Source organism: Heloderma suspectum, chromosome 3 (assembly GCF_057233095.1).
Source record: "Heloderma suspectum isolate Gila_16-S chromosome 3, 16-S_ref, whole genome shotgun sequence".
NCBI lineage: Eukaryota > Metazoa > Chordata > Lepidosauria > Squamata > Helodermatidae > Heloderma > Heloderma suspectum.
The window spans coordinates 34,337,641-34,348,973 of record NC_139460.1 but is presented as its reverse complement, the minus strand read 5'-3'; the positions used below and the strand labels follow the sequence as shown (position 1 = coordinate 34,348,973).

The following is an 11,333-nucleotide window of genomic DNA, read 5'->3' as shown; positions in this document are numbered from 1 at the left end:
CCCATGCTTGTCCATTTGAGTTCGCTGATTCCCAAGATGTTGATGTTCAATCTTGCCATCTCATGTTTGACCACCTCCAGCTTACCTTGATTCATTGATCTTACATTCCAGGTTCCTAAACAATATTGTTCTTTGGAAATGTTTGGAAATGTTTGGAAATGTTTGCATCACATGGTCACATTCCTTGGGAAGCCATGGCCAGGGGCATCCCGGCCATACTGGTGAACTAGGTGGTTGTTTAGGGTGCCTAGTTAAGCGGAGCGCCAAATTCAAGGGAAAAAAATACAAATGAAAACAACAACAACAAATAAAATAATGAAGATGGCATTATTTCAGTTCCTGCCATGCACAGAGGGAATATGACCAAGGCTGTGGAGATGAGCAAGTGGGTATCGTGGGGCTAAGTCAGGCTAGCCACCAGCCCGCTTTTGGGACCTGGTCCTCCCTCAGGCAACATGGGATATCTTCCAGCAGTGCTGCTGCTCCCAGTTGAAAGCAGGGAGTGAGAGGCTCCCCCGCAGGCAGCTGCTTCCTTTGTAGTCCAAAACATCCGGGGGGCACCAGGTCATGGAAGACATACATGGCTCTCCCCCTGCCTGCACATACACATTTTGTCCTCACAACAATGCTGTGAGCTAAATCAACTTAAGAGAGTACGACTGACCCAGGGCAAGCTAGTGAGAAACATGCCTGAGCAGGGATTTGAACCTGTGTCTTCCAAGTCCTCTTCCAACACTCTGAGATTGAGCTGCTCCAATTGAAGTACTAGAAAAGCGTAACTTGCAAACTAAGGCAGAGATTACATTTCCTTTGATTAGAGCACATGCCTACCCTGTGAAGGAACAGAGTGATCAGAGTGACCTATAAAGCCTTACACGGCTTGAGACCACAACACCTGATGGAGTGCCCTCTTCTGGCATAAAGTGACCTGTACACTACATTCAGTAGGTAAGGACCTCCTCCAGGTGCCTCGTCTGAGGGAGGCTTGGAGGGTAGCAACAAGGGAGAGGGCCTTCTTGGTGGTGCCCCCCCCATTATGGCATGATCTTTCTGAGGAGGCCTGCCTGGCACCAACATTGTTATCTTTCAGCACCAGGTTAAAACTGCCTGCTTCTCTCAAGGCTTTGGAAGCATATAATGAGTTTTTAATCATATCCTAGTATGATTAAACATGTATGAAGTACTTTGTATGAAGTATGAAGTACTTTGGCCACATGAGAAGACAGGACACCCTGGAGAAGATGTTGATGCTAGGGAAAGTGGAAGGCAAAAGGAAGAGGGGCTGACAAAGGGCTAGATGGATGGTCGACCTTGGGGGAGCTGGGGGTGGCGATGGCCGACAGGAAGCTCTGGCATGGGCTGGTCCATGAAGTCACGAAGAGTCAGAAGCGACTGAATGAATAAACAACAACAACAATCATATCCTGGATTGTCTTTGGTTGATTGTTTAAAAATTGTTTGTAGATTCATGTTGTCTGAGTGTGTGTGGACTGTTTTTTTTTTTTTTAATGTAAATGGTTTTTTTAATGGTTTTTCATTTTTGTGAACTGCCCAGAGAGCTTCAGTTATGGGGTGGTATAGAAATATAATAAATGAAATGAAATGATCAAAAGCACTTTATAGGGAAATCTTAATATCCCTTGTATTGGAGAAATTGTGCCACTTCCCCCTATTCTTAGTATGCCTTCAAGCAGCTCCCACCACCCGCCCCCTCGCTGCGCTATTGTGGAACATTTCCTCTAATCCAATCCCATCATTTACTGCTGATGTGAAAAACAGCAGGACTGCTGGCAAATCCACCTGCAACTATTCCATTTCATGGATGGGGCTGCACTGCAGGATCCAATCAAAAGAGCTCCTGTACACTGCAAAGGCCAAGGACGGTTTGCCAGCACTCATGCTGAAACCAAGGGTGGATTAAATTGTGCCCTGCGAACACAGAGGGAGCATTGTGCTCCTTTGTTACGCAAGTATACCAATCACATTCTCTCGTAAAGGGCACACACTAGCTCTAATAAGGGGTCTTTGTTTTTCTCTCTCTCTCTTTTTTAAAAGCAGTGACTGAATTGGAATGTGTTTCAGGTAGTAATCTAAACCCCAGTCATAGTGCTCAGAGGAAGGGGTGGGTGGGAAGAGAGGATTAATTTAATCCAGGGGAGATATTGCTTGGAGAAACTTCCTGGCATGCAAAGACCTCAAAGTGTCCACAACAAAGGGGACATTTTAACTATGCCGAACCCATCTTGGACAACAAGTATCCCATTAATGGTTTGCTGCTGTACCTTGCACAGCCAACATAGTAATTAGTTTGCTTTCAATTAATGCCATGTGAGAACTTTACATTTTCAGGGTGCAAAATATTGTGTTCGAGGCAATGTGAGTTGATAGGAAACTTCTGCTTATAGTGTTGCATATGTGATGGCTGTTTCAGACATGCAAGTCACCATTTGATTCAAAAGTCATTATGCGATGTACATGCATATGCAAACTCAGGCTGGATTGATCTTGTTTACTCACATGTTTGACATAAGCTCCATTAGTGCATGTGCACATAAATGATTTGGAAACAGAGCTTCTGCAATAGACTTAACATTATTCCAATGATATATATGCCTCTTAGGAAGGATGTTCAGCCATTTGGCACTACCATGTATAATCTCTTATGAGATGTGCTTATTTATATGAAGGTATATTAAGCAAAACCCTCTTGTGAAGGTTGCAAAGGATGGGAGAAGGGCTTATATGGAATGGAACTTCCAAATACAGTGTCCTCGGTCTCCAACACAGACAGTCTACTCAGAAAGATACTATAACCAAAGACTTTTGAGAGATCCAGAAGAAGAGTAGCACTTCCTCTGTCCCTCTCCCACATCTAGGACATTCATCAGGGTGATCAGGGCAGCTTGAGTGCCAAAACCAGGTCAGAAACCCAGAAATGGACCAGATAATCAGTTTCATTCAATAACAGTCCCATACCATGCCCAGGAAATGGACATTTGTGACCAGCCATTAGTTATCTTAAATTTATCTCCTGCATTTCTGCTATAAATAGTATTCAAAGAGACTAGCAATAAAATATAATACAAAGTTATAATTAAAACATAAAAGCAAATCAATTAAAAACACATACATAAAAAAGAAACAAACCGCTGCCACCAGTTAAAACCTATTTCAACAAACAGCTTAAAAGTCAAAAGCATGTCTGATTAAAAACATATTTGCCTGCCAGCAGTAAGAGAACAAAGATGGAACTAAGCTGGTTTCCCTTGGCACGGAGTTTTGGATCCTGGGAACAGCCATCAAGAAGGCCATCACTTGCGGTCCTACCAAATATCTCAGTGATGGCCAAAACCAGGCAAGCTCATATGGAAGAATGTGGTACTTGTAATAGCCTGGTACCAAGTTGTGTAAGGCTTCATAGGTCATAACCAGCACCTTGAATTGTACCTGGAAATGGACTGGCAGCCGGTGAATCTGTTGTAACAAGGGTGTCACAGGCTGTCTATAAGTGGCCCTGTTAGACTGGCTGCAACATTCTGGACCAGTGGAAGTTTATGAGCGCTTTTGAAAGGTAGCCCAAACATGATGTAACTAGGGCATTTCCAGGAACAGGTGCAGTTGATGCACTGGCCTTAGCTATGCAAATGCACTTCTGGCCAGTGCCAAAACTTGGGCATACCAGTTCAGAGCTGACTCCAGGAGTACACTCAAGTTGCAAGCCTGAGTCTTCAAGGCTAGTGTAACCTCATCCAAGACAGGTTAAGAGCCTTCCCTTAGAAGGCAGCCTCCAAGTATCTAATGCCCTGCCAGGACTTCTGTCGGTAGGGGGGAGAGGCAATTTTCACCTCTCCATCTTTTAAGACATTTTCCTCTAGAGCCTCTCTAGATATGGTGCGCTGCTGGGAGTGGAGCCGAGGTTGGAGAGGCCATAGGATTTCTTGTACCCTGGGCACTTTTCTCTCCTCCCCACCCCCTTTTCCCTCAGTCCAAGGTCACATTTGCAACCTCTAAAAACAGTGGCATAGTTCTTTCAGTGGCAGCTGCAAGGGGGTGGGGGAAGGAGATCAGAAGTTAAAGAGTCACAAGCTGAATATGAGCCAACAATGTGATGTGGCTGCAAAAAAGGCAAATGCTCTTTTGGGCTGCATTAATGGAAACATAGCTTCCAAATCCCGGGAAGTACTAGTTCCCCTCTACTCAGCACTGGTTAGGCCTCATCTGGAGTACTGTGTCCAGTTCTGGGCACCACACTTTAAGAAGGATGCAGACAAACTGGAGAGGGTTCAGAGGAGGGCAACAAAGATGATCAGGGGACTGGAAGCAAAGCCCTATGAAGAGAGACTGAAAGAACTGGGCATGTTTAGCCTTGAGAAGAGAAGACTGAGGGGAGATATGATAGCACTCTTCAAGTACTTGAAAGGTTGTCACAGAGAAGAAGGCCAGGATCTCTTCTTGATCATCCCAGAGTGCAGGACACGGAATCATGGGCTCAAGTTACAGGAAGCCAGATTCCGGCTGAACATCAGGGAAAACTTCCTGACTGTAAGAGCAATACGACAATAGAACCAATTACCTGGGGAGGTGGTGGGCTCTCCCACACTGGAGGCCTTCAAGATGAGGCTGGACAGCCATTTGTCAGGGATGCTCTGACTTGGATTCCTGCATTGAGTAGGGGGTTGGACTCAATGGCCTTGTGGGCCCCTTCCAACCCTACTATTCTATGATTCTATGAGTCCCCCTCCCAAGGCTATAGATCTATGGCCTTGGGAGGCGGACTCTGGACAATCCTATGGTCCCTGGGACACTCTCCCAGGAACCATAGGAGTGGTCTCTAAATCCCTTTTCTGTGATCTGCCTTTTGACTGATCTAGAGCACCTCTGTCTTGTCTGGATTAAGCTTCAATGTGCTCACCTTCATTCAGTCCATTACTGACATAAAACACCAATTTAGAACTTGAACCGCTTCCTTGGATTTAGATGGAAAGGTTAGATGTCATCAGCACAGCGATGGGACTAAATCCTAGAACTCTGGACAACCTCTCCCAGTGATTTCATGTGTATGTTAAATAGCATGGGTGAGAAGATGGAATCCTGGGGAACACCATAGCCCAATGACCACTGCATCCAACAGGCATCCACTAGTACCTCCATGTGAAATTGCACTTCCAAGGAAGTCTGGTACCACCGTAAAACGGTGCCTCCAAGTCTTATCCCAGCCAGGCAGTCCAGAATAATACCATTGTTAATGGTATTGAAAGCTGGAGAGAGGTCCAGTAGAACCAACCGGGACACACTCCCCCTGTTCAGTTCCCAGAGTAGTTCATCAATCCTGGTTACCAAAGCAGTCTCTGAAATGGATCTAATCTGTCTCATCCAGAAACATCCAGAGTTATCCCAATTCTCAGGGTCCAATGTTTTCTTTAAGAGTAGTTTCATAACTGCCACCTTCAAACCACAGCAAGGCATTTATGTCCTCCTGATTCTTGCACCTGATCTCAGAAAGCCACATGGTGAACATGCTGACACACCCCAAACCTGCCAGTAAACATTTGCTCACTGGCAGAGATACTGCATGCTCAAGGGGACCAAAATGTGCTACTTCTCAGACCATTTCATGCATAGTTCTATCACTATCTGCATTCCTTTTGTATGAGAAGGATTAGTGACAGGAAATGAGTCCTCCTCAAGTTCAAGATGAGGAAAGAGGTTGAAGGCTCACAGCTGAAGAAATAGAAATACAGGGCTGTCTCAAATGATCACCCAGAGTGGCAAAGGAAGCACAAATGACTCCTGCTTCCTCCATTATCCCTTCCAGTGTGTGTGTATGTGTATGATGTGTACATCTCTGACACAGATGCTATTTTTCCTTTTGAGGAATAATGTGCATCTTGACTCAGAAGATACAAACATCTCCCTTCTCCTCCCTGTTTCACCCCAGACGTGGAAGCAGCAACAAAGAAAGCATGAACAATTCTTAGATAGGCTAAGAAATAAAAAATGGGCTGAGAAGAGGCAGAATTTCTTCAAGATGGCTGACGGAAGAGTTCCTATATAGAATACTCTGCTTTACAACAGCCTGCCTGAGGAGTCCCATAATCATTTAGATGAAGATTATACTTTGAAACACACATATACACCAATGATATTTTAATGGCTATTTATTAACAAATAGAAAAATATATAAACATGTACACAAGGTTGTAATTTACACCCCACCTTGAATTCCTGCATATAAAATAATATCGGGAAAACTTTTATGTTTGAAAACAGATCTTCTAAAAATGTCTCTGATGTTTTCTATTGGCATATACATCATTGCTTGCCATAGGCAATATAATCAAGACCAATTTGGTTAAATCAAACATTTTGTAAACTATATTTACACAATATACACATTTTAAAATCCTTTTCTTGCTTCATTTTTTAACATTTGATCTTAGTGTAGGCTCATGGAAAAATCTAATCACACGTAGTGTAAATTCCAATGGGAAACATACTCCTTAGTGGACAAATATGACAAAAAGACATTCTGAAAGCAGTTTTCATAGGTATACAGTAGTCTATGTTGTTGTTGTTGTTCAGTCGTTCAGTCGTGTCCGACTCTTCTTGACCCCATGGACCATAGCACGCCAGGCCTTCCTGTCTATACACATATTCTATCAACAGTTTTGAAGAATACTGAAATGCACATTGGATTATTTTATTTACAAACTTTACACAAATATATGGTTCTTCATGCAAGAAGTGTACAATTATTTACTGGTTTTCTCTAGTGTATAAAAACAGGAATTTCATAAGAGTTTTCTAACATAGCAGCCTGATCCTATGCATGTTTACCTGAAACTAATTCCCTTTAAATTTAGTGGGGTTTGCTTCCAAATAAGTGTACATAGGAATTCAGCCTTTAATTACTTAATTTATAATTCTAATGCAGTTACTGCTCAGTATAACATTTAACAGTGCAATCCTATACCTGCTTACTCAGAAGTAAGTACCATTGAGTTCAATGGTGCTTACTCCCAGGTAAGCAGGTACAGGATTACAGCCTAAGTCTCATTTCTTTGTTTCAAACTTAAAAAAAGAATACAGGGTATAATGTAGACAAAAGTAAACACTTAAATCCCACTGATATTATGACAGTTACAACTAAACAAACATTCCCACTGAAATAAATGGCACTTAAAGATGTTTAACTTTGGCTGGATAGTGCCAAGAGTTTTAGTACACCATCATATAAATGCAAAACTGTATGGGAGAAATATTTCACTGAACATTGGAATTAACATCTTTTGGCAGGAATAAATCTTAATGGAAAATTTCTGCCATATTAGAGCTACAATCCTATGCACACTTACCTGGAAATAAGCACCAGTGAACACAGTGGGACTAAGTTCTGGGTAGACATGTATAAGACTGCACCGTAAATAGTTGTGCAAAAAGCACTGTAGCATGGTCTTATAATTTTCACAGCAGGTTTTCCCCACACAAACATGTATGCATACTGTAATGTAACAGACAGACACTAAAGTTTCCAAGTTCACAATAAACAAGGGTAAGAAACCATAAAAACTGGAATTTATTCCTTTTAAAAAAAAGTTCTCTGCAGTGTTGGGTTTTTCGAACATTCTACACTGACTCAGCACAGCTTGTTGAAAATCCTATTAAATGCTTCCTTTTGCCAACAGAATAATGGACAAAACCCTGACACACACCTGCTGCTGTTAGTAGCTAGCCCCCCCCACACACAATACTATTCTATCACTTGTTATATTTACATAATCTACTTAGCTTTGAGATTAGTCCACCAAATTTTGATTGTGTCTCAATGAGACACTGAAGTTTGTTGTTCAAAAAAGAGACTAGCATGGATCTGACTTTGGTCTTTTACCATGCTGCTCCTCAAAGTTTTCCCATACAGCTGCTGTGCCTCAAAATGCAACTGCCCGAGAGCTTTGAAATGCTGCCAATTTATTTCAGCTGTTTCTGAAACCTTGTAAGATTGAGATCCAGGCCGCATTCCATTCACAAGCATTAGAAGAGAGGCATGTAGGGAAGCATTCAGTTTAAGAGCTGCCAGGAAAGGTCCTTTAGACTCCTAAAAGAAAGCAAGATGGCAGGTGTTACTCAGATACAAAGAACCCATGTGCCTACACCTGGCCACATTCTATATCTTACGATTATAAAAGGGTACTCTTGCCACCCATCATCTGTAACCCAAAAGCTTTTTGGGAACACAAGTGTTTGCATATCAATTATATTTTTGTAGAGAGGGAAGGATATCCTTTTCTTGACAAATCTAATCAGAAACACTGGAAATAATATTTTCAGTCTTTCTTCCTCAAAATAAGCATGTAGCACTTCCCCAGCTGCCTTTGTACATTCACAGCGTCATGATTTCCACTTCTGATGACTACATCAGTTTATGTTAGTTTCCTAGTTTGTCCATGTCCCGCTGTCCTCCCCCTGCCCCCCCCAGATTATCCAGAGAGTCATACCAGCAGTAGCCCTCCTCAAGGCTGCAAGGAGTGCCATCTTGCCACTGTCTTATTGAAAGTATCAGACAAATACAATTCCTATATTTTTTAAGAATATAAATGTATTGTACTTACCGCTACTATAGTTCAGAAATAGTATAGAAGTATATTTAAAAAGCAGCAATCCAAAACAGCAGTATCATTTGAAAAATAGCAAACACAATATTATTTTATTTAGCGGGGAATTTACACGCAAAGTATGTGGAAGCAACAGTCATCCAGACTAGTTAGATTTATCTTTTGATACACATATATGGATGCATGTCCTCATCCATAGACACTAGTTGTTATGTGTGAGTAGTTGTATGCAGCTAGACAGGATTGGGTCCATAAACTTTAAACTTAACAATGGCTGTACAAACTAGACAATTAAGGTAAGGGTTTAAAAACCATATTCAAAAGGAGACCATTTCTTTTCATCTATTATGTTTTAAAAGATTGTCATGACATGCACAGCAAGGTCAGTAATCTGAACTATCCAAAATTAAATAGTGGTAGATGTTATACCTTTCAAGAGCATTAAAGTCATTTTCTGGAGCAGGAATAACTTGTAAGTTGGAGCTTTGGAAAGGAGAGAGGCGGGCAAATTGCTCTATGGGCAGTGTGTCCTGGTCTCTTGTTGTAATGGCTGGCGTACTACAATCTGTGCATGTATGAAGGTTGGCTGGGAGGAGGAAGGAGGCCAAAAGATTCCACTGAGACCTATGGTAATCCTCTAGTTGAGCATGGAGCTACACCTGCATGAGGTTCGGTAACAGATCGAATTTAATTCTGTAAACCGAAGTTAGCCATCTTCAACCCTCAAACCTTTGAGAGAGATTTAGGCTGTGGTCCTATACACACTTATCTAGGAGAAAATCCCATTGAACTCAATGAGGCTTACTTCCAAGTAAGCATGTATAGAATTGTACTGTAAATCATGTCGATCCCACACTTTACAAAAACAAAATGTGCTATTATCTTTCTTATAGCTTGTGGGCTTTTTTCCACTGCAAATTGTTCTGAAAGTGGGTTAGAAGTTGGATTGTGTTTTGAATTTGACACAGAACTATAAAGAAACATACTAACAAGTAAAAGAATAAGGATCTTGTTTCAGTTTGTGCAAATCTTCAGTTTTTTTAAGCATGTAAAACTCATACAGAAAGAAGTCAGAATTAATAGTTGAGGATCTCTGAGACACCAATTTAAGTGAACAAAGACACAAAATATTCCAGATAATATTGCAAAATTTAATTTATATTGCATAGTGCTCTATCTGCTAGACAACTATTCATTGCTTTGTTCTTACCTGTTCATCAGTTTGGGGAATCACTAGCTGTTCTGTCATACTCTGTTGCTGACAGTGGTTCAGCAGCGATGAACTGATTTAATGAAGCAGTGATACAGTAAGTCTTATTGGGAAGTTCAGTTGCCTCTGTCACGCTTTCAAAATGACACTTCGTAGATGTGAGTACACTTGGATCCCGTTCATTATCTGAATCCGCAAAGGCTATTTTTTCAGTTTCTAGGCTGAAAGAATTTTCATCTTCACCCATTAGCTCAGGATATGACTCACAGAAAGAAATGCTATCACAACAAGCTGGATTTTGGATTAGGGGCCAAGCATCCGAAAGATCTCCACAGGTAGAATGTGAAAGAGAACCAAGGAATGCTGGAATCATTTCTCCAACAGAATTTGAATTCCTGCAAAATGTCATGGGAAATAAGAGCCAACTTTAACAAGGTTCAAAGGCAACATTACAAATCAAGAAAAAAGAACTGAAGTAAGAACTAGTGGTCTTATTTCATTTGTGGGGTAGCAGAAAATACCAAATGGTATGTGTAGTAAAAATGCAACATCCCTGCAACAGAAGTGCTACCTTAAGATAAAATGTCACCTTTCCCCACCTCAAGCAAACGAGTACTGCATATTTATTGAGCATTAAAATGATCATCTGGATGGACCCTTTAACTCTGGTTTTTGGAAGAGGCACTTTTTCAAGCAACTCCCCAGTTCAAATTAGTACATGCATCAAGCACTAGGGAATTGCCTCAGTGACTTCAAAGGCAATAAAGAAGGGAATATGGATACCCATAATGAGTTGTGCAACATGTTAGAATTCAAACCATAAAAACTGCCCCTCATTCAGATTCTCTTTTGGATGCAAAAGTAATATTGGTCATGCCATAAAGATGAATTTCCCATGAAGGTGGCAAAAACCATTTGTCAGCAGTTCAAAGTTTCTCACTTTGCTCTGCTGGAATAAGTATATCCTGTAATAAACATATCCCATAATAAATATTAGAATTAACTAACAGATAGAATAGTTAATAAATGGGCACAATTAAAAAACCTGAATTACCTTTCATGAAGAGAAGTCTGAGAGTGAAAAGGGCAGCTATGACAGCTATGTTCCAGGCTACATGTCTCATCACAGCACAGTGATGGAATCAAATGCACTGGACCTAAAAAATAACATTTTTATCTGGACAAGCAGTACACATCTAGACTTACTGCATGTTAGTCTAGAGGTTAAAAGATTATAGTGTTTCAAATCTAGCTTAAAAGTCAGGTAATATGTGCATTAGCAAAATTATAGCCAGTTAATACTAGCAATCCAGTCCTAAAAATCTTCTCAAACCTTCAAAATGTACAGTGTTTTCTAGAAAGGCAATTTGTGATTCTTATGACTATGGGCGAGTTCACACATGCCCCTGAGCATACTATCTGTGCATAGTGTGGCACAGGAGTCAGCCTCTGGCTCCTGCCTGACTATTGTGCATGAAACATTATGTGCAACAAGACCCACATTTATATGC

General features: G+C 41.2%; 1 protein-coding gene across 3 annotated transcripts in view; it reads right to left on the bottom strand.

Moving 5' to 3' along the window:
* Window positions 1-6,131: 6,131 nt before the first annotated feature.
* TNFRSF19 (TNF receptor superfamily member 19) overlaps window positions 6,132-11,333 on the bottom strand; it is an 81,873-nt gene continuing 76,671 nt past the window's right edge. For all 3 annotated transcript variants that reach the window (XM_084842881.1, XM_084842883.1, XM_084842882.1), the window contains 3 exons: window positions 10,877-10,979; window positions 9,823-10,217; window positions 6,132-8,095 (listed from right to left, as the gene is read on the bottom strand). In XM_084842881.1, the coding sequence (XP_084699007.1) occupies window positions 9,830-10,217; window positions 10,877-10,979 (491 nt within the window). In that variant the 3' untranslated portion in view covers window positions 6,132-8,095; window positions 9,823-9,829. The remainder of the gene's footprint in view (window positions 8,096-9,822; window positions 10,218-10,876; window positions 10,980-11,333) is intronic.